Source organism: Morus notabilis, unplaced genomic scaffold, assembly GCF_000414095.1.
Source record: "Morus notabilis unplaced genomic scaffold, ASM41409v2 Scaffold115, whole genome shotgun sequence".
Taxonomy (NCBI): Eukaryota; Viridiplantae; Streptophyta; class Magnoliopsida; order Rosales; family Moraceae; genus Morus; species Morus notabilis.
Genome location: NW_010361020.1, coordinates 903,805 through 927,676, shown reverse-complemented (window position 1 = coordinate 927,676; position 23,872 = coordinate 903,805). Strand labels below are relative to the sequence as shown.

The 23,872-nt window shown below is 36.1% G+C and overlaps 3 protein-coding genes and 1 long non-coding RNA gene across 4 annotated transcripts; 3 read left to right on the top strand and 1 right to left on the bottom strand.

The window, feature by feature from the left end:
- Positions 1-8,974: 8,974 nt before the first annotated feature.
- LOC112091551 lies at positions 8,975-10,840 on the bottom strand. Its single transcript, XM_024165542.1, has 3 exons — positions 10,753-10,840; positions 9,818-9,965; positions 8,975-9,735 (listed from the first exon to the last, which is right to left on the bottom strand). Exons 1-3 carry the CDS (start codon positions 10,755-10,757, stop codon positions 9,163-9,165), a joined length of 726 nt encoding a protein of 241 aa, XP_024021310.1. The 5' UTR covers positions 10,758-10,840; the 3' UTR covers positions 8,975-9,162.
- LOC112091552 (plastid division protein PDV2-like) lies at positions 10,797-11,542 on the top strand (the record flags this gene model as incomplete). The annotated part of the gene is made up of 1 exon (XM_024165543.1): positions 10,797-11,542. A coding segment is annotated over one exon (645 nt), but the record flags the coding sequence as incomplete, so codon positions are not given.
- Positions 11,543-11,828: 286 nt separating this feature from the next.
- Positions 11,829-12,777, top strand: LOC112091540. The gene is made up of 3 exons (XR_002902187.1): positions 11,829-12,095; positions 12,494-12,575; positions 12,717-12,777. It is a non-coding gene; the product is annotated as an uncharacterized LOC112091540 (long non-coding RNA).
- A 359-nt stretch (positions 12,778-13,136) lies between these two features.
- Positions 13,137-16,576, top strand: LOC21409599. Its single transcript, XM_024165551.1, has 9 exons — positions 13,137-13,271; positions 13,610-13,714; positions 13,808-13,902; positions 14,143-14,416; positions 14,730-14,783; positions 15,950-16,039; positions 16,143-16,226; positions 16,335-16,397; positions 16,544-16,576. Exons 1-9 carry the CDS (start codon positions 13,137-13,139, stop codon positions 16,574-16,576), a joined length of 933 nt encoding a protein of 310 aa, XP_024021319.1.
- Positions 16,577-23,872: the final 7,296 nt, after the last annotated feature.

The window sequence follows — 23,872 nt, the reverse complement described above, 5'->3', positions numbered from 1 at the left end:
TAGAATTAATTAATTAATTAAAGTGTTTAATTATTTATTAATTTTATTGGAGCTCGGGATTATAGGTCCATTAGTCCCCGCATCGTCCTTGTAATTCTACCAGATACAAAGGACAAAATAGAAATTTTAGAATTATGGAATTCTAAAATTAAATACTCGAAAAATAATTAATTGAGAATTAATTATTATTAAAATAATGTTATTATTTAAATTTGAATTTGAATCATGAACATAATTTAAATTTATCATTTTAAACTTATTTGATAAGTTGTTCAATTTAAAATTCAAATTAATTTAAGTTTGACTTAAATTCGAATTTGAATTTGAATTAGAATTGGACTACAGGATAAAGGATGATTTTCTCTTCCTTCCCTATCTGAGATTGGCGCCACACACAGGGTAAAAACCCTAGCATGGCCGGCCACAAGAGATAAGGTAGAGGAGAATTTTTTGTTCAAAATTCAAGCAGGAGAGAGAGATTTGATTCATTCCAGAAGTTGGACTTCTACTCTATAAATAAGATATGATGAAAAATTGCGCGTGATAATTTTTTAACCTAACTTAGAGGGGCTGGCCGAAATCCCTATTATAGAGAGAAGGAAATATTTTTTTTCCAAAAAAAAAAAAATTCCACATCGTCCATGCGTCAGTGTTTGTGGAAAATTCGAGTGTTTGATCAAACTTGTTTTAGTCTCGAGTGTGCCCACACACACGTCTATGTAGATTCAAGGAATTGACGTGAAAGACTTTAGTTTTCTAAACACAAGGCTTTGGAGCAAGGATCGTTCGTGGTCAAAGAACTCAAGTTATCATCTGAGTTAGCCTTCAAGTATTTTTTCTAATTGAGTTCTTGATATATAAATTAATGTGATTAATTTATTCGTGCATAAATTAATATAATTTATAAAGTATCTCAAAAGTTTTATAAAAATTTTTCTTATACTTGATCCGCCCTCCCGCCACACTTCCGCATCCGAATTCGATTCGGTTACCAACAATATCTTCGGAGGACTAGAAATTATATGCTGGTATATTCCGGGAAGGATTTGACACCTCTAGGATATACAGACTCAGATTTTCAATCCTGTTTGGATTCTAGGAAATTGACTTCGGGTTTTGTCTTTACTCTGGGAGGTGGTTTCGTCGTTTGGAGGAGTGTCAAGCAAACTTGCACTTCTAACTTAATGATGGAAGCCGAGTATGTGGTAGCTAGTGATACTTCAAAAGAAACAGTATGGCTCTGCAAATTTGTGATGGATCTTGAAGCAGTTCCTAGTCTGGATAAGCCATTGAGACTATACTGTGATAACAGTGCGGCAATAGCTAACACTAAAGAACCAAGATATCATAAAATGAGTAAGCACATTGACAGGAGGTATCACGTGATAAGAAGCTTTATTAAAGAAGGGTAAGTGGAAATATGCAAGATCACGGCGCATGACAATCTGGCTGACCCGTTCACGAAGGCCCTGGTCGAGGCTATGGGAATGTGTAGCATGTCACATTTACTCACTTAAGTGCAAGTGGGAGAATGTTAGCGTTTATGCCCTTAGGAATAAATGTAACAATGTTCTTTGAGATATTTTGACTATTAATAAAGATTTATTTATTTCATATATCTATGTATTGTCCTCTTTATGTTCATAATAGTTGAATGTATAATAAGCAAACTAAAAGTCTGAGACTGTCATTCTAAATCTTTAGGTCATACATGTAATGTAAAGAACATGTGGAAGACATGAATCTAAAGATGATAGTCTAAATCATATGATCCACAATCAAGGGAATAAAGTTGGGCGCTTTATTTATATTAAGATTGTTATGTTGTCTACTTCCTAACGGAGATGGCTTGTCTTGGTCGTCGGAGGTGGGACTCCATAGGTAGAGACATTGATATAGTTTCTAATGGTGAAATCTATATTGGATCAGACCAAAGTTGAATTGTTTTAATTAATAATTTTTTTTGAATAAAACAATTCACTTTTGACGAATTATATGTTGTCATCTTAATACTGAGATGGATAATGAACCCGTATGCTTGACTTATATCCTTTGATGTACTAAAGGGAGACATCCTGACATTATGTAAAGGTACGCTTACCGGTACATTGGGGGTATGACTCGTGTATGCGTAGATTCGTTATTCATAGATAGTGAAATCCATAGCTCATATAAAGAGTCAATAATATTCTCTTATGCATTATCAGTGGATTAGAAAATACGAGCGCTCGGCCATTAGACTACTTTATGTTATCTAATGGTTTACTGTTTGTAACGAATAATGGTTTTCTGATGGTGTGATAATGGAACATAAGATAAATGTAATCGGGAAGGTAAAACGGAACTTGACCTCAAGTTGATTATGGATATCCTATGGGGATGATACACTAATATATTGAGTCATGGACGAGAGCTATTCAGAGCTTTGTAAATACACTATATAAATCGAGAGTGCAACTCTACACTTTTAGTGGAGTAGTGCTAGAGTTTTATAATCATGAGATGGACTTGTTAGTTTACAAGTAACGTTGTGATTATAAGAGCTTGATTTATATATGTCCATTGGGTCCCTTTGCTAGCTCACATAATTTCCAGTAATGATACGGTGTATTTTCTACATATTGGTAACTTGTGTTATTTCTGTAAAAGAGGTTCAAAGTTAATAGGAGATTGGTTAATTAATTCATGAATGATTTATCGGGTGAATTAATTGTTAAATTAATTCTAGATAAATTAGTTAAATTATTGTTTTAAGAGTTGTTTAATATGGGAAGACTATTATATGACTATTTTGATCAGGCATTTTCTCTATTAGGTTGCTTGAATCAAAACTGAGGCTCTGTGCAAGTTTTCCGTGTTAAAGAACTAGGAAAACAACTATTGTCAGTGCAGACAGGTCGACCGGTTAGTGAAGACAAGTCGACCGGTTTGTGAAAAACAGGTCGACCGGTGAGTTATAACGTCTATGTCACCGGTCGACCGGTTGGAACGCGTAGCGCGTGCTAACGTGGTGAAACTGACTCTGGATGCGATAAAACTTTGGGAAACCTAATTGTTACGGAAGTATGACTTCCTAAACACTATAAATAGCCCAATAAATCACATTATTCATCAAATCACTTGAGAGACTTTTTGGAAGCTATTGACAAAAGATTGCTGAGAGGAAAATTTGTTTAATTCTCAAGAATAATTTTTCTTTTGGCTCTTTTGTGGTTGGAAGGAGTTCAAGAATACCAAAGGGAGATTGAACGACGTGTGCCCACCCGCACTCCGATCGTGGAAACAAGAATAGCAAAGAAGACCAGTTGGTTGAGGCTCTTTCGGTCGCTGTTTAGAACGCTTTGATCAGTCAGACGTGCAGTTTCCTTAAATCTCAAAAAGTATGATTTAGATCTTTAGTATTTATGTAATATATAGCATCATGAACATGTTCTTGATAGGCTTTGACGTTGATTAAATTTTTTAAAATTCCGTTACGCACTCGATGTCGTTTTTTCCAACAATAGCATACTACAAAAATTGCATAATAAGAGCATATGCCAAAGGTTCATGTAGATTGGCAAAGAAAAAGGTAGTAACAGCGAGTATTGAGACTTCAAATAACATGCAGCCATAATTTGCTATTTCATGTTTCTATGCATATAAGACTTGTCAAAAAAGGGTAAGAAGTCTGATCTTAACAACAGCAAAATCACAGCCATAGCTAGTGAGCAAACTGAAAATTACTAAGAGAAAAGGTAGGCTCTTTGATTTTCTCTTATTCATTGAATGAAAAATTACAACTATATATATAGGGAAATGGTTGCAGTCTGCAACCGTGTGAACAGAATAAAAAATCAACATAATCAGGGAAACAATCTAGCCTAAATAAGGAAAGAGAATAAACAGAAATTATGTAACTTAATACAAAATATTCAGCTATCCTAATATAGAATAATGCAGCCCTAGAAATCTGAACTAACTAAGGCAAGATTTCAACACTCCCACTCTAGCTTGGTGGTAGATATCATCCATACACTGTTTGCGATTCAGTTCTTCAAAGTTAGTTCGAGGAAGAGCTTTAGTGAGTATGTCAGATGTTTGGAATCTGGTAGGGGTGTAGACCAGTTGTATAATTGCTTTCTCAATCTTCTCTGAGATGAAATGCTTGTCAATCTCTATGTGCTTTGTCCTGTCATGATGCACGGGATTATTTGCAATGCTTATGGCTGCTTGGTTGTCACAAAACATCTTGATGGACTTCTCACTTGGTACTCCTAGCTCACCAAGTAGTCTTTGTATCCACATTTCTTCACAGATACCTAGAGCTAGTGCTCTGAATTCAGCTTGTGCACTACTTCTTGAAACTACAGATTGTTTCTTGCTCCTCCAAGTCACAAGATTTTCCCAAACATAGGAACAATACCCAGATGTAGATCGCCTGTCTAAGATATCTCCTGCCCAGTTTGCATCTGAGAACACTTCAATATCTCTACGGTTATTCTTCTTGTATAATAGGCATTTTCTTGGTGTCATCTTAAGATACCTTAAAATCCGGTTCACAGCTGCCATATGTTCTTCTGTTGGGTTGTTCATAAACTGACTTACAACACTAACAGAGAAACCAATATCAAGTCGTGTGTGTGAGAGGTAGATTAGTCGTCCCACTAGTCTCTGATATCTCCCCCTGTCTACTGGAGCACTATTTTCTTCAGTCCCTATCTTTGTCATTGAATCCATTAGAGTGTATGCAGGCTTACATCCCAGCATGCCTGTCTCCTTTAGTAAGTCCAGAACATATTTTCGTTGAGAGACGAATATTCCTTTCTTAGATCGTGCCACCTCTATGCCCAAGAAATATTTGAGCTCACCGAGCTCTTTGATTTCAAATTCCTTGGCCAAAAGCTTCTTCAATCTCAATAGCTCTCCTTTATAATCACCTGTTAGAATAATATCATCAACGTACACAATCCGTACTGTTATTTTCCTCTCTAAAGAGAACTTCACAAATAATGTATGATCTGCCTGACATTGGGTGTACCCATGCCTCACTACTGACTTTACAAACCTATCAAACCATGCATGAGTAGATTGCTTAAGTCCGTACAAAGATTTTTTAAGTTTGCACACTTTGTTGCTGTTGAGGGAATTTTCCAGTCCCGGTGGTATTTCCATATACACTTCTTCTTCCAGATCAATATTTAAGAATGCATGTTTTACATCCAGTTGGTGTAATGGCCAATCTCGGTTTGCTGCAAGGGAAAGAAGAACCCGGATAGTATTGAGTTTGTAACTAGAGCAAATGTTTCGTAGTAGTCTATTCCATAAGACTGAGTAAAGCCCTTAGCAACCAGGTGGGCCTTTAGTCTTTCAATACTACCGTCAGCCTTATATTTGACAGTAAAAATCCACTTACAGCTAACTGGTTTCTTACCAGGAGGGAGATTTAAGATTACCCATGTGCCATTTTTCTCCAAGGCTTTAACTTCTTCACCAACTGCCTTTCTCCACTTTGAATTCTTGAGAGCTTCCTGAATAGAATTAGGTACCTGTACACTATCAAGAGTCGAAACAAATGCCTGATAGGATGGAGATAATTTTCCATAGGAAACAAAGTTGTAGATGGGGTGTTGTGTGCATGTTCTAACACCCTTTCTTAGAGCAATCTGCATATCATAATTATCAGTGGCAATTGCTTCATTCTCAATCTCAAGAGTGGAGGTTTCCTTACCTGAGTGAATTTGAATAGGTTTTGGACTCAGTACAGGTTCTTGAACATGTGCGAGAGGAGTTGAGTGCTCTATCTCCCTTTCGGGCTTTTTCTTCTAACATAGACACGAAGCTATTTACTTGCAGTTTGTGGTGATTTGGAGTGGTTGTGGACAGGCGAGGATGGATTAGAAACTGGATTTTATGGTGGGTTTACAGGTGGTTGTTGACTCTCGGATTCACTGTCAGGTTGTATATGATCCATAGTCTCTGGAAGAATTTCATTATACTGTGGTGAATGACCAGAATATGATTCAGTATTGGCTGGAACATCCCAAAGCTGATATTCCCTCATGTTCTCCCCTTGAATTTCAAATTTGGGGTAGTAGGATTGATGTTCAAAGAAGGTCACATCCATTGAGTTGTAAAACTTTCGGGTAGTAGGTGAATAACACTCGTACCCCTTTTGGTTTGAGGAGTACCCGAGAAAAATGCACTTGATGGATTTAGGATCTAATTTGCTACGATTTTCCTGATGGATATGAACAAATGTTGAACACCCGAATACCTTTGGATATAAGGAAGAAATAATTTTGGTATATGGGTAGTTTTGGAGAAAGACTCGATAAGGAGTTTGGAATTGGAGAACTCGAGAGGGCATTCTATTGATCGGGTATGCAGATGTAAGGACTGCTTCTCCCCAGAAATACTTTGAAACATTAGTGGAGAACATGAGAGATCGAGCTACCTCAAGTAGATGTTTGTTTTTCCTTTCTGCAACCCCGTTTTGTTGGGGAGTATCAATACAGAAGCTTAACTGGATTATGCCCTGACTCAAGAGGTAATTACCAAGGATAGTTTTGAAGTATTCTTTGGCATTGTCAGTTTTTAAAACTCGAATCTTGGTTTGGAATTGGGTTCGTATCATGGAATTGAAATTTTGAAAAATTTGACCTACTTCAGATTTTTCTTTCATGAGAAATATCCAAGTCGATCTAGTGTGATCATCAACAAATGATATGAACCATCGAGTTCCTGTTACGTTTTTTACTCTTGAGGGGCCCCAGACATCACTATGGATCAAGGAAAATGGTTGAGATGGCTTATACAAATGACTAGGATAGCTACTACGAGTATGTTTGGCAAGTTAACAAATTTCACAATAAAAAGGCATTGAACTTTTATTGATAAACAAATAAGGAAACAATTTTTTCATATACATAAAATTTGGATGACCAAGACGATAGTGTTATAGCATAAATTCACTATCTTTATTTACATAAGAATTTAAAGCTGATTGACTCTTAAAGGACACACCACTTTCATTTTGAGCTTGTTTTCTTAGAGGAGAGTTTCTTTTGAGTAGATAGAGCCCAGAACACATCTCAGCACTACCAATCTTCCTCCCAAAATCCAATTCCTGAAATTCACACAAGTTTGGAAAGAATTTAGTTACACATTCAGATCACTGGTCAATTTACTAACTGAAAGTAAATTACAGTCCAAACTAGGAACATGGAGGACAGAGTTTAGAATCAAGTCCTTAGTAATTTGGACCGTGCCTATTCCCTCAACTTTGGATGAGGAACCTTCAGCAATTCGGATGGTAAGATTCTCACTGGATGGCCTGTATTGGTGAAATATAGTTGCATCTCCCGTCGTGTGATCTGACGCTCAAGAGTAAATAATCCATGGTTTCGCGTGCCCTTTATTAGCTATAAAGGCCATTGGAAGGTTACCTTTTTGTGCTAACATAATGGTTCCAGGCATCGTAGTACTTAGTTGAGGCTAAATATTCTGGTTGAAAAACTTTTGTAGGACTTCAAGTTGTTCTTTGGTGAAAGGACTTGTCTCACTTGCGGTTGGACTATCTTCTTCGGCGGCATCAACATAGGCACAATTTTCTTTGTCATTTGTTGGTCATGAGGGCTTCCAATCAGCGGGTTTGCCATGAATTTTTCAGCAATTATCTCTGAGATGTCCTGGTTTGTGGCAGTGGTCACACCATGGTCTTCTGTCCTCTGTCGGTTGTCAATATTGTTGTTTGTTGGCGGTCCTTGTGTTGTAAGGGCAGATCCTTCAAGTGTTAGGGTAGATTCCTGAGATCCCATCATCACCTTTTTCCTGCTTTCTTCACATCGAACTTCTGAGAAGGCCTCACAAATGCTAGGAAAAGGTTTGGTCCCCATTACTCTTCCTCTGACTTCGTCTAAATTTTTGTTGAGGCCAAGAAGAAACTTGAACGTCCGTTTCTGCTCCACAATTTTCCGGTAGAGGGCTGTGTCATCAGGGCACTTCCATGTGTGGACTTCGAATACATCAAGATGTTGCCAATAGTGAGTGAGAGTATTAAAATACTAAGTGACTGTGAGGTTTCCTTGACGAAGATCGTGTAACTTAGCCTCAATTTCAAAGAGTTCTGAAATATTATCATAACTTGAATATGTCTCCCTAACAGCATCCTAGATTTCTTGTGATGTTCCATACAAGAGAAAATTTTCTCCTATCTCATTGTTCATTGAGTTAACCAACCATGACATTACCATATGGTTCTCGGTTTTACATTGCCTGTATTTAGGATCATTCTTTTCTAGAATGGTGACTTCACCAGTGAGATATTCATCTTTGCCTCTCCCACAAAAAAACATCATAACCGACTGGGACCATTGGAGACAGTTCTGGCCATTGAGTTTGTGGCCAGTGATGAGAAGAGGAGTGTCCGTTCCTCCATGGCTGCTCGAAGCTGGTGCGGCAATTTCTGGATTGGAGGTTACTTCGGATGTAGAGCTTTGTCTCTCAGTAGCCATGCCAAATTTGGCCATGAAGAAGGGATTAGGGTTTTTTAGAGGTAGGCTCTAATACCATGAAAATTACTGAGAGAAAAGGTAGGCTCTTTAATTTTCTCTTATTCATTGAATGTAAAATTACAGCTATATATATAGGGAAATGGTTGCAGTCTGCAACCGTGTGAACAAAATAAAAAAATCAACATAATCAGGGAAACAATCTAGCCTAAATAAGGAAAGAGAATAAACGGAAATTAGTAACTTAATACAAAATATTCAGCTATCCTAATATAGAATAATGCAGCCCTGGAAATCCGAACTAAGGCAAGATTTTAACACAAACAAAAGCTCAATTTTTAACAAAATCCAAAACACGACAGTTCTGACGCATCTTTTTTTTTCATTTCTTGATGAACTATACTTGGCGATCATCCGCTTCAAAAAAAGCTTACCGATCTCCGAGCTACTAAGATCAGAAACCCAACCTAACTTTAACCAGTCAACTTAGTTAAGTATATTCCCATCTTGTATCCTTAGTCAAAAGAGCACACAAAGAAAAGCCTCCTCAGTGAGCTTGAGGTTAGCCTTGGCCTGCAAAAACTGCTTCTCCAAGGCAGCACTGTCCCGCTCATTCTGGCACAACAGCATCGTTAGTGTCGACAATTGGCACCGCAGACTATCCCTCTCCTCATTCAAATGCCTCTTTTGATTTGCCAGCGTAAGAACACCCTCCCTGCCACTCCAAATGGGAACTTGCGCTAAGTCCAAACGTCACAGTAGTAGACAACCAAGATAAATCAAACCCCAAAAGTTGAGCCTCCTTCCACAGCCCTTTGAGACGCTTGCACATCTCCTCAGTCATTTCTCTCCTTCTCGTTGAATGCAGGAAAAACAGCAGCTCCCCCAACGTTTCATAAGCAAAATGGCGCCATCTGGAGGTCCTGCTGCCCGAGCAAATGGCCAAATCTGGATGATCAAGACAGGCCTCCTCAAGCAATGCGGCATGGCACCTTGGAAGCATTGCCAAGCCCCGGAAGTCCACCAAGTCATCATTTGATGTTTCGGATTTGACTTGGACATGCGGCTGAGTTGAAGAAAGATCCTTTTGTGGGGCAGACTTTGTGCATTGCACTTGGACAGAATTTTCATGCGTTTGGTCTTGAGGTGCGCTGAACCTGGTAGCAACACCAACTAAAGCTTCTGTGAGGTTCTGCTGCGATTGTTTGGGGGCTGATGGTGTACTCTCTGCCGTCTCCATTACCTTATGCAGGGGATGCTTTCCGCTTTTATTATTCTGACAAGTAACAATTAACATTTACAACATTTGTAGAGGCAGTTCAAACCTTATTGCAGTCCTTGGTAGCTTTGGCCAATAACTCCGAAGCATCCGCAACTTTCTTGTCGCGACTTCTTTTCCTATTTCCCTTTAATCCCCGGAGGTTCTTTACACCCAGCATATCCTCCAACCATGTCTTTTCAGGAGGAGAGGACCTGATAACAGCATAATTTTCAAAGAATCAAGTAGTGTACATTGACAAAGATCAACAAAAAACTTAGCCTATATATGATAGATATCTGAAAGACAAATTAACACTCACACAATAGCAAGCATTTTAGTAAACGTGCAAAACTAACCACCAACTGAAGCTTTACTATATTTCCCCACATCAGACTAGTCAACTAGATACCTGACTCAAGAAGGAAAAGATGAAACACCTAGGACAGAGACGGTATTGCGAGAATCACAATGTTTTTCATCCCATAGTAATCTTGCTTTACAGTCGAAGTAGGGAGCGCGTTTTGCTCAACTAGAAAGGATGTGTAATGATTTTGGCAATGGCTCAATCTCATCGAATTTTAACAGAGTGGTGCTAGTGATTCCAACTTTTTCATACCAATTCACACAGCGAAGAGTTGTCATCTTTGATGAGTGATCCCAGCTTTTTCATACCAATTCACATAGCGAATAGTTGTCATCTTTAATCTCATCTAGACGTGATAACCTTTTAATATCAACAAACTTCTTAATTTTTTAATCACCTTCCAATATGATATAGCATTATTTTGTATACTAGATTTCCACATTTTTATGCAAATAGCATACCTAATCATCAGCTGACCTGATGATGACTACAAGACCCAAGGTACGAGCCTTACATGTAGTCTTACATATAGAACTCACATCCTATTACACTAAGGTTATTAAACATGAAAGCCAAGAAGAAAAAAATAAATAAATAAGGGTATTTAATCTTTAATGCATATTAACGATATCTACCACATCCACTTTGAATTTGATAGACACTGATATTAAAGCTCTATTGTTTCCATTATCACCAGGCTTTGCAGCAACAACAACGGTATGAAAGAGAAGCTGCTCTTGCTGAGATTGAACAAAGCCGCAAGACGTTGCTTGATAAGTTGAAGGACTACAAAGGAGAGCAATTGGAAGTCATAAATGAGGCATCTGCTTTTGCTGGCGAGACAGTGGAGCGGAACAATGATCTCCTGCTTCCACCATACCCAACCCGCCCTCCGCAATCCTTGCGTAGAGATAACGGCTATTTGCCATCTTTGCACAAGATTGTTCGAAATGGTGTAACCTCCGGTGATGCCACAAACGGAGAAAAGAAGGATCCACATGAGTTGGAGCGAAATAAGAATTCGAGAGGAATGGGGTCCTTTTTGGGTGTGGCAGCAAAGACAGTGCTCACCCTTGTTGGTGTGGTATCAGTGTTGAGTCTGTCTGGCTTCGGGCCTAAATTTTCGGGTAGAGAAACCCCTTTGAAGCTTTTGAGCTTCTTTAATCAACAAGCATCTGAAGAAAAGAGATCAAGCATTAACTGCCCACCTGGGAAAATCTTGGTGGTGGAAAATGGCGAGGCTCGATGTCTTGTGAAAGAGAGAGTTGAAGTTCCGTTTTCCTCGGCAGCTGCAAAACCAGATGTAAACTATGGATGTGGTTAATTTATTAGTGTTCGTTTTGCCCTTCTTCTGTATATCTTGTTTCTTTGTGTTGAGGTGTAACGAGAAAATTTCATCAAGGGTCTAATTTTATTTCAAAAAAAGTAATCTCTCTCTCTCTCTCATGATTTTGTTTCTTAGTGCTTGTTTGGTAAAAGGGTTCAAATCTCTAGTCTAATAATTTTGCTACAATGTTTTTTCCTACAGAAATTTAAATTTTGATTATCAACTAAATGAGCACTTTAATTTTATAAGCGTTCGATTCAATGTAAAGATGGACTAATTTACGAATTTATTTATGTTTTTCGTGTCTTGGGAACTAGGGGTTAGGATCAATCTTTTGTTAATTATTTTAAGGGTAGTAATGACATTAAACTGAATATTATTTTGTTTAGGATTTTAAATTTGGCATTATTATTAATTTAGGAATTAGATTTCCTTTCAAATTAGGAATTAGATCTTACTTTCTACTTCGATTTGTTTTAGGACTTTGGCTGTGGACTTGTGGTGCCTATAAAAGGAAGCTTAGGACGTATTTTTACTTACCGGATTGAAGAACTTCATAACTTGTTTAAGAAGAAAAAAAGAAAAGAAAAGAACAAGTAGAAAAGTGAAGAACAGGAACTTAGTATCCAGAAATCAGAAGCATCATGAAGTGTAAGTAATACTAATCTATACGTATTCTTTTGGATCAGCAGTTTTTAATTTTTGTTAAGGTTTTTCAGAAACATGAAATCTAATTAAACATGGATCACTGATGACGTTTATATTACTTAATGACAAACCAAAAGGATGATTTTTTTTTTTAATTCTTACTTTCTATATAAATGTATGAAACAATAAATGTAGTTATTTTTTAAAGGACAAACGTGATACTGGCTTATACGTACAAAAAAAATGAAATAAAATAAAAGTTAGAGTTTACCTTTGATTAAAATAAGCTATCTTAAATAAAGAGGGTGATGTTTACTAATTGTAATGTTATTTTATGGAATTATTACTAATTTTTTATAATTGATGTTTAACTTTTTATTCCCTTGATACTAATTAAACAGTAAGCATAGAAGAAGCCAGCACAATTCCTCTGGATTCTTATAAGGGAATGAAGCATTATTTAGAGGAATTACTTGAGAGAAAGTAAATATATTTTTCTTCTTGTTAATATTCATATTTATAATCAATCTATTCCTTTCCCTTTTCTCTTTTTTTTTTCTTTTTTTATTTTGGAAATTTGGCATGATCTATCTAATTTTCTGTTATTTATTTATTTTATTGAAGGAGTGTCAAGAGGGAGGATGCACTAAAATCAATCATCAAGGGCTTAACCTTTTACTCTAACTCGGAGTGTGAATGCTTACAAACCCAGTATAGTCTTTTTCTTTTTCTTTTTTTCTCTTTTCTTTGAAATATAGTTAAAATTTCTATTTCATCCATTTCAATTTCGTTAAATATTTATCATACCAGTTCAAAGTTACTTTCTTTATAACTTTTTTTTTTTTTTTTCTAGTTTTGCTACCACCCTTTATCGGTGTTTAAATTTATTCAAGAACAAGAAAAATTCTGCCAAAGAGTCGCGTTTAGCATCTCAAGCTATAGGCAAGTATATTGACATTCTATCCTTAATTAAAAAAAAAAAAAAACACACACACACACACAAATACAAACACAATTGATGTTGTCTTTTCTATTATTAATTCTATGGTTTCTTATTATTTGAATTTGTCAGGCTTGTTGGCTATAATTATTGACAATGAAGATAATGAGTATGAGATATACAGGGAGTTACTTCCTGTACTCTCTAAAGCCCTCAAGTCTGGACCTAAACCCTTAAAGGTAACGGTAGATTTTACACATATATAGCTAGTTCTGGAAAAATACTTGGGACACACAAGTATTGAGCACCACATTTAATAAAAAGTGAGCCCGGGCCACACCGTGGAATTTATTCTCTCTCAGTGTTGGTGTTCAACACCGTTAGTGTCTTTTAACATTATTCCTGATTGTGCGGGGATAAATAATACTTTAGGCCATGTTTGTTTCATATACTCAAACTCAAATATTTGATTCTAATATAATATTTTTCTTTTACAAAAAATTTGAATTTCAAATCATAATTTGAATATACCTTCCAAACAGTTTATTTGATCTTGTACTAATTTATTTTCATGCAGGAGTTGGAGTGTTTGGCTATAACAAGCTTGTTTGGTTCAACTAGGTCAGAGGAAACTGAAAATGCCATGCAAATACTATGGAATTTTATTCAATCCGATACTAACGTATGTTATAAATTCTTTTAATATTTTCTAATCTTGTGTAAATTTTAATTATGCTACACAATTTTATTAACATTATTATTTTAATCCTCACAGCATTCATCAGATGTCCTCCATGCTGCTATATCTGCCTGGCTGTTTCTTGTTGCAAGCTTGGATGGATGGAGATTCAGCTACAATCGTTGGCAAGGGTAAATAAACCTGCCTAGAGAAATTTCTTCATTTTGAATAAATTTATGTATTCTTGTTAATGTCTTACATTTTTCACCATTCTAAGTTTTATTTGCTTTTTAAACCGCCCCGATTCTAGTTACTATGATGGTGTTTTATCCCGTAACTTTTGACGACGGTTAAAAATTGTTGTGAAAACCTTAATTCGTTTTTTAGTTCCGAAAAAAGCTAACATAAATTTGTTGCAACAAATCATGCAGGGCGATTTCTTATTTCTTGAATCTATTACAGAATGGTGACCCATCATTGTCTTTAATAGCCGCTGAAGGATTGGCACTACTATTTGAATCAAAAATCATTGACAAGTTTTCCTTCAAGGAACAAAATAGTTCAACACCTATGTACACATACACAGAAGAAACATTTAAAGGTGTTGTTTTAGAAAAATTACGTCTTGCTCTAGAGCAGATAACTCATCAGAATGTTGCCGATAAAATGAAGGTCCAATATTTGCGTACTTTGAACTATTTTCAGGTATTTTTTTTTGGATTATTTATTTATTTATTTGTTTGTTTCTTTAGTCAAAAAAATTATTATTATTATTATTTGCTTGTGTTTTTTTATTATAGTTTGTTTATTGTTTGACAGAGTGGATGTTTCTTGGAAATTTGTGAATTAATCAACGGAGATAAATTAATATTATCACATTGGTCTCAAATAATCCAGGTGATTTTTAGACGTTTTATGAATTTTGATATTTCTAAGTTTATTAGTTGCAATTTTTCTTCTCTTGTTAAAGTTTTGTGATTGGCAATTTCTTTTTATTTTAAATATATTTTTTGTGCAGTTCAACTATCTGAAATCCTTTCTAGGAGATGAGGGATTTTATATCCACATGAAGGTTTGTCTTCTCCTCTTTCTTTTGTACTAGTTGAGATGATGGTGATGCCATTTAGAAATAACTTTGTAAATTTGATATGCGTCAAAACATGCAAAGTTAAATTATAAAAAAAAAAAATTTCACAAAATTAGAAAAATAAAAAACAAAACAAAACATTTAAAAAAAAAGGAAAAAAGGGAAAAGGAAAAAAAAAAGAAAAAAAAGGAAAAGGACTGTCACGTGGCATCTTTGAAAAAAAGAACACTTGATTGTTTGTACATAGAAAAACAACTTTGTAAGTTTGATCTGCGTCAAAACACGAAAAGTTAAACTATAAAAAATTCACAAAATTAAAATAAAAAAACAAAACAAAACATTTAATAAATAAATAAAAGAAAAAAAGAAAAAAGAAAAAAAAGAAAAATAAAGGAGAGAGGCTAGCATCTTTAGAAGAAAGAACGCTTTGTTCTTTTAATAGTTAATAGATAGATTAATTGACTATTATATATAGATTATAGATTAAATTAAAATTTTACAAGGGAAAACATGAAAAGTTAAACTATGAAAAATTCACAAAAATAAAAAAAAAATAAAAAAAATAAAAAAAAAACAAAACATTTAAAAAATAAAAAAAAGGGAAAAAGGAAAAGAGAAAAAAAAAAGAGAGGAGTTGCTACGTGACATCTTTAGAAGAAAGAACACTTTGTTCTTTTAATAGTTAATAGATAGATTAATTGACTATTATATATAGATTATAGATTAAATTAAAAATTTACAAGGGAAAACATAAATCGCTCCTACTCCAGATCAGATCATTGAAAAATTAATATAATAGCTAAAACATTAGTTCCTTCCTGTGGAACAAAAGTGTATGTCTTTTCATAAGTTTTTTTCTGGAAAATAATTACAATAGGAGTAAAATGAGAAAAAAAATATTCCAAAAAAAACACGCTACAGTAAATAAATTGTGGAAGAGTATTTAAAAGAAATAAGCAGAAAGAAAAAATAAAACAAAAGAACACACACAAACAAAAAGAAAAAAAAAAGAAAAAAAAAAAAAAGAGAATTGAATGGAGAAAGAGAGATGGAAAGAGAAATTAGCTCTATTATACATGTTATAGATCTGAGAATTAGAAAGCCTCCGAAAAGGAAATATCCAAATCAACTAGTTTTGTTTCTTGAAACAGGAAAATGAAAAACTCCAAGAAATATTTGATTTTACTCCCAGAAAAATTTCGAGGCCAATCCAAGATTTATACACACCCGTTGCGGAAGAGGTTCGTTAATTTTGCTTATATTGTAAAATTTCTATAATGGTTTTAATTTGTATTCTTTTTGAACTTCTATAATATAATTTCTAACTTTGACAATATCTTGCAGACCAGTATTAATAAACGTTTTGTGTTCGAAGATAAACATATAAAGCGCATATCAAAGGATAAAATAGCGAAAAGAAAGAATATGGTATGGTTTTTTCTTTTTTCTTTTTTCTTTTCTTTCTTTACTCATAAGATCATTATAATATATTGTTCCACATGTATTTACACTAACATCCATGTGTTTCTCTTGCAGATAAAGGGTCTATTAGACAAGGAAAAAACAATATCGATGACCAAATATCGGAAGTCCGCAGAGGTAGCTCTATTTCGCATTAACTTAATTTTCCTTTTTCAATTATTGTTATCTAACGAAAAATTTTTATAAGATCATAAATATTTTCAATTTTTTCCATATAATATTTCCAATTGCTGATATATAATATATTTTTTTTAATGTTCCAGGAGAGGAAACTCATGGGGCTATGGAATGAGTAACAAGTGACTACCAACAAATAAAGACCTCTCTGTTATGAATTAGTAGTTGTCCACCTCAGTTAAAATTATTATACAAGTCAGTCAAAGTTACTGTTTATGTCAGATCTTACTTTACAAATAATAACTGTAAATAATAAATACTATGCAAATAGTAACTGTGAATAGTGTCGAAAATTTTCCTATAAATAAAGTTCTAAAGCTCTTCATTTTATATACCTTCACAAAATTAATGAAAGTCTCTCGCTCTAGTTTCTCTCTCTAAAGTTTTTCTTCTTATTTTTGCATTTTCCTAGTTTTCATAACATGTTATCAGCACGAACGCTCAATTCCTACTGCGATTGTCTACATTCATTAAATCTGGTTGAGGGGACCGGTAGAGCAAGTTTTATATTGCCAAATAAAACAAAATTTTTTATAAATGATGCTCTATTTTCACCAAAGTCAAAGAAATTTGTTGAGTTTCAAAGACATATATCTTCATGGATATGATACACAATCTGAAACTAAAGAAAAATAAGAAATATATGTATTTGACCCCGTTCATTTCGCCGATTTAAGTTTAGAATTCGAGTTTTGCTACAGTAAAAAGCTCTCAAAAATAGTCACATCTAACTTTTTTACTACAGTAAAAAGCTCTCACACAAAATCACATCTCAACTCGAATTACAAACTCAAATCAGCAAAGTGAACGAGAACATCTAACGTATCAGGAAAGAAGTACAGTGCAATTGAGGATTTAATAAAAGGGCTTGTGCTCCATCAATTTGAACTTTATCGATTCTAAAATTTCCTCTGTCTCTAAAATCTTTGAATTAGCATGTTAACTTGTTCTTCATAATTGACATAAGGAAAAACAAAAACAAAAACAAAAAAAACAAAAACAAAAAAAAAACAAAAACAAAAACAAAACAAAAAAACAAACAAACAAACCATCATCGTTTAGGGTACAATGAAATCATTACTCATTCCATATGATTTTATGACCAAGAAGATATATTTGACATTGGGAAACATGATGAACATATCAAGGTTTTAAATTTCACTATTGGGTATTGAGGCGTTTTGCTTTTGCAAGATCTGGAAATAAAACCATAAAATAAACTAAATCCTAATTGCTAGATTTGGCACTTTGATAGCAGTTGCCTTTCAAAAAACCTGTTAACATGCTCACTAAGAATAAGATAATTCCAGGAAAACCAAAACAGAAAAAGCAAAAGTTAGCCAAATTTCCGAACAGAACCTAGATGTTTCAGTTGAACAAAATTTCACTTTGAATTGCCAACCAGCTCTCCCAGTCCCAGCTATAATACTGATCAGCAACTACGAAATCTTTGGTACAAATAGATAAAATCAATACCCAAATAAATAAACCAAAGAAATAAAACAAAATAAAGTAATTCAAAATTGTGACTTTTCGTATGAATATGAACCTCTAGTATATACCTAAAAAAAAAAAAAAAAAAACGAACCCCTAGTATATTCTTCTCTATCAAATTGGTCTCAAATGTCTAAAAAAATCATCCACAAGGATACCCTCCAAATATGAGCGTGTTTCTAATTAGTCAAAATTAAACTGAACAGAACAAAGGGGTTTTTCAATCCCATTTCACACTAACAAAACACTACAGGTTCAAAGCTAATCCACAAGAAAATTGGGGCTTTTTTTTTTTTTTTAAATTTCCAAGAGAACCCTAATTCGAAATAAAAATGGAAACTTGAAGAAGCAAACCTGCAAAGAAGAGAGCTGCGACTCGAGGGACTCAAGCGCATCGCAGATATTCAAAAGCCTCTGTGCCTCATCATCATCATCTTCTTCTTCCTCGTCGTCGTCGTCGCCGTCGCCGACGCCATTTTCGTTTTGGGGCAATAATTCATCTGCATCTAGGGCTTTGCGCGGAGAATTTGTCGCTTTGTGAATGCAGTTTCCGATCTTCAGCCGAAGCTCCGTAGCCCTTGCGAGCACCAATCCTATGCCTTCTTCTTCCCCCCTCTCTCTCTCTCTCTCTCTCTCTCTCTCTCTCTCTCTCTCTCTAGGAGGGTTTGACAATACTGGAAGGAGAAAATTTTGACTGGAACTGGATTTTCAATTCAATGGAGGGTTTGGGTTTCAGGTTTCAAAGCAGGGAAAAAGTTTCTCACAACAAAAAATGGGTCCTATTAGTTCAAGTATATGAGTCATTTTTAAAAACTCTCTCCTCACGTAACCGACCGTTCGACCCTCTCTCCCCCCGAAATCGACCGGTCGACCCTCTCTCCTCCCGATTGAGCTCTCTCACGACTGACCGCCGGTTTTTCTCTCTGATCTCTTCTCACCGACCGCCGGCATTTCTCTCCGATCAGTCACCAACCTCACGACCGACCATCACTGACCGCCGACTTTCCTCCCACATGTTTCTCTCTCTCTCGCCGAAGTTCTCTCACCGGCCGATCCACTCTCTCCGATCTCTCTCGTCGGCCGACCGACCACTCCTTACCAAACACCGACCGTTCACCAAAACCCGACCTCCCTTCCCACTAAATCGACCCCGACCACTCACCAAATTCCTGACCACAGAAACCGACCACCTGCTCACCAAAATTTGACTAAAGACCGGGGACTTTTAGACTGAAATGGCATCACAAAATAACTCTTCTTCCTCAACTAAAACAGCCATTTCCCGAACACTTGTCGACGAGGCAACGAAATCTGCTCACGAAATATTTTTGTTTTACTTTTTCTTATACATTTTTATAAGAACAAAACTTAATATAAGCAACATTAGTCTGTTAATAGTCGGTTTTGGTTCTAGTATGTTCGCAGTCGGTTCTGGTGGTCGGTTCTTAGTCGGTTCTTGTCGAGTAGGGTCAGTTCTAGTCGATTTTGGTCGGTTCTAGGTGAAGTCGGTTCTTGGTCGGTGGGTGGTCGGTTCGGGTCACTTTTGTTCGGTTTTGGTCGGTTCGGTCGGTTCTTGTTTGGTTTCTTGGTCTATTCTAGTTGGTTCTGACCGATGTGTTTTTTCTTTTTTTTCAGTATGACCTCCCGAAGTACAACACAGGTGAACTTCTTGGGATTAGACATCTAAGGATGATCATGGATCCTACGCGGGAGTATTTCCTAGTGAAAGTCACTATGAAGTCAAAGATCGATGCCCTAGAGGTAATAAGGCAGAATCTAGACCCCGAAACGGAAATGTCAATTTTCAAGGAATCTGTCTTCAGACATTTTATTTCGATGTCTGAAAATATGATCTATTTTGGAGTGTTGACACACTATCTGCTTTTGAGACAGATAGAAACAAAAAAGAGACATGAGTTGTGGTTCATGGTTAATGGAACCACAACTAGGTTCAGAATGAGAGAATTTGCTATAATTACTAGATTGAACTACGGAGAAACTCCAGAGCCGGACGTGGTCTTGAAAGCTTCGAAGAATATAAGATTGTTGGAGCATTTTAAGTCCCACGTAGTACTTGTTGCTGATTTAAAGAAATTGCTCACATGAAAAAAGATAAAAGATAGCGATATAGCAAATATCGCTATCATTTATTTTTTAACACAAGTATTACTATCTGGGGACGAGAAGAAGACCGTCCCACTGGATTGGCTGTCTTACGTCGACGATTTAGAATTCTTCAATAGCTATCCATGGGGCAGGGTGTCTTTTAAATGCACTCTGCGGGCTTTGAAGAAGAACTTGAAAGAGAAATTCCAGAAATGGGTTCGAAAAGGACGTAATAAGAGCATCAAGGAAACCGACTCAATATGCGGGTTTCCTTGGGCCTTCCAGGTATGTCATACAGTTATATGCATAATTTTTCATGGCCTTATAGTAAATAATACATTGTTTTTTGTTTTACTAGACTTAAAAAAATTAGTTTAACGCAGGTTTGGGCATTCGAAACATTTCCAACCATCGGCGCCACGTTTGCAAAGATGGTTGATGGACGTCTTCCTAGAATCCTCAAATGGGAGGCACGTCGGGTTTCATTGGTCGAGGTTAGACAGATAGACGACCTCATGCAAAGTGGCGAGGTAAGTGTTTAAATATAATATTTTTATAGGTGTAAATTTTACAAAATAGGCATATTTGTTTTTTTTACAATATGTTTCTACCTAAATAATCATTGAATGTATGTTCTTTTAATATATAGGGAATGGCCGTACCAATTCTTTATCCCACTGAGGAGGAAATGAATAGTATGTGCATGAGGTTGTATCTGCCTTATGCCGACCAAGAAGATCCTGAGATTGACCAGCTTGCATCGTTTTTAGACTCTGGTGCAAGAATGGTCCATGTCCAGCAACTGAAGCCTCCCACACAATTGGCTCGTCTACAACTACTTCTCCAACAACAACAGCAACTTCCCCAACAACAATAATAACAACAACAACAACAACAACAGCAGCAACAGCACAGCAGCAGCAACAACAATAACAACAACAACACCAGCAGCAGCAACAACAACAACAGCAACTTCGTCCGCAGGATGGTATGTCTATTGATCACATACTTGACATACTCTATCACAGGATGGTAGACTACAATGGTAGATGTTGCAATATAATTTGACTACGCTTGCAAGTGCACAAGTCGTACAAGTAATAAAGTGGTCTGAAGACCGATATCATCCCACGAGGATTGACGTTAAGAATATAAACTAACTATTGTGAATATCATATCTTAACTTTATCTAAGCGATCAAATTTGGATGTGATAAACTCAAAGAAAAACTAAAATAAAGGAAAACTAAATCAAAAGGAAAGATGACTGGAATTAATAATACGTGCTGAAATTAGAACGGAAAATCAATATGATAAAAATGCTAGGGTCTTGACTTCACTATATTGTGATTATGTTTCTCCATAGTAATGTACCTAACCTAACTCAACGTTCTCAAGAACCTAGAGTGATGTATATCCTGGAATTCCACTTTTCAATTTCACAACCTAAAATTGTTTCGGTTACTTAGGCAATGTTTATCTCTCGATCTCACACCAACCTAAGTTGTTCTATCCGTTTCTTGATTGCTTGAACGTTCACCTCTCGAGTATTAATCCTCACAATAAAAATCTGCCCAATTCAAAATCTCATAAAGCATGGCAATATGTAAATCATAGATTTAGCAGCAATAATTCAAAATAGAACACGGAAGAAACGAAGAGCTTAATTAGATGCACATTAAAACGTTGAAATAATAATCACAAATAGAGATTCATCTAAACCCTAACAAATAAAAAAATTAGCCACACATCATGTGGCTCAGTCTCAAAATAATATTCCAAATCTAGAGAAATATAAGAAGAAAGAGAAGAAAGAACGCTTGGAATTCTTGAAGAACTGCTCCAATCTCCAATACTCTCCGATTCAGTTTTTCTCTTTTTGAAAACCCTTTTTCTCCTCCCTTTTTGTAGTTTTTAGTCTCCCCTTTTATATCCCACATTCTGCACGCCTCCCCAGAAGCCAATCACTTTCCATAAAAATCTCCTTTCTTAACCTAGGGCAAAAACGCGTGTTTTTAATGAAATCGGGAGGCGACATATCGCCTATAAATAGGCGACATATCGCAGCTCTCTCTGTTTTCTGTGCACAGACTAGGGCAGGCGGCAAATCAGGCGACATATCGCCTGTAGGTGGCGACATATCGCCTAGAGTCGGCGACATATCGCCTAGAAGGAAGCGACATGTCGCAACTCTCGTTGTCTCTTCGTCAATTTTTGCTCCTTTTCAAGCCGCATCGCCATCTGAAGGCGACATATCACCTCATTCTCTGTCTTTTTGATCCAAAATGCCTCAAAACTCAGCGATTTCATCCATTACTGCACACTTAAGGGAAAATCGTCAAATCCACATAAAAACTTGAGGAAAAACATGTCGAACTAGCTAAAGGAGTAACGAATGAGTGCATAAATTACGCACTCATCACACCCCCAAAATTGAACGGCTGCTTGTCCTCAAGCAGAGAAACCTAAAACACAACACAAAATGGGAAGAGGAAAAAATGAACACAAAATGACACAACCTAAAATGACAAACTAAAAACAAAACAAAACAAATAGAAATGAACCGACTGAGAGTGTAAACATAGAGCTCAGGCATATAATCTCAAGTTGCCAACCACCTCTGCACCTACTCAACATGTGAATCTGGAAAATGACTAGAATTTCAACCCACCAATACTCAACTTCTGACACTGTTATCTCTGTGTAAGTGTGTGCAAATCATCTCTACAAAACCTAAACACAAATGTGACTTATGTGTATCAAGACAAATCGCAAGATAAACACGAAAAACAGAACGACCATAGGCTCACCCGTCTGACTCATCTCCACTAATGTAGGTCAAATGTCATGAAGATCAAGAGGACTTTCTCGGCTTGTAATGTTAGGCTAGGGTTAAGGATAGATGAGAATCGAAAAAAGAAACGCAAACTCACCCTAGACAAGCACGGTGGCGATAATAGACTCCTCTGTTCACCGAACAAAAACTAATGCCTTTTTACTTCTAGATTCGCCTATTCTCCCACAAAAGTAACGTCCACAAACACCATCCCCCACTAAATTTTTTTGTTTTTTTTTGTTTTTTGAACACGAAGTTAAATTGACATTTAGATAGGCGAGGGATGAATGTAAAGGTTCATGTACGGTCTCAGAAAACTCCTCACTTAACGACTCTCGCTGGCCAGGCGTTCGACGCTCGGTGAAAGGATCACGTGCAATGCCAAGGTGAGTGGGTGAAAGTAATGCATGATATATTGCAAGGCTCAGGTTCTCAGGCGGTAAAACAAATGAATCTAGTTTTTTTCTTCTTTTTTTCTTTTTTTTCGGCTCAAAGAGGGACTTTATGGATAACATGTTGCTAGGGTTAGCTTTTTGGCTCAAACGGTCCAAAGAGGGCCTCTATCCTATCAACACAACAAAGACCTAGGATTTCACCTGGACAAGTCCTTCGGGTAAGTTCTAGCATTCTCATTGCGATAAAAAGTCTCAAAATTGCATACAAAACCACACAGCGTAATAGGAAAAGCAGATAGACATGTGCTCAGAAATACAGATAGCAACATCAAAAGCAAGCATGATAGATCAACCACACAGTCAAAAATATAGAGACACATACCGAATGGAAGAAGAGGGCTTAACATGAAGTCATCATTGAAGCCCAAAGTCATATGTAATACAACACTCAGTTCGGTACAAATATCAAAATAAATTGAAACCTAACTACTTTAAAAAAAAATGAACATCAACAAATAGAGAGGATAACAAAAGAAAAGAAAATGATAGCCCCCCCCCCCCCCCCCCACACCAAAACGAAAAGCA

Excerpts from the sequence above, each read along its gene's own strand:
- LOC112091551 (XM_024165542.1), bottom strand. Across the intron at positions 9,736-9,817 it reads CTACCAAGGACTGCAATAAG|GTAATGGAGACGGCAGAGAG; the intron begins GTTTGAACTGCC and ends CCCCTGCATAAG.
- LOC21409599 (XM_024165551.1), top strand. The coding sequence starts at position 13,137 with ATGGTTTCTTATTATTTGAATTTGTCAGGCTTGTTGGCTATAATTATT. Across the intron at positions 13,715-13,807 it reads TTATTCAATCCGATACTAAC|CATTCATCAGATGTCCTCCA; the intron begins GTATGTTATAAA and ends TAATCCTCACAG. Across the intron at positions 16,040-16,142 it reads ACACACCCGTTGCGGAAGAG|ACCAGTATTAATAAACGTTT; the intron begins GTTCGTTAATTT and ends AATATCTTGCAG.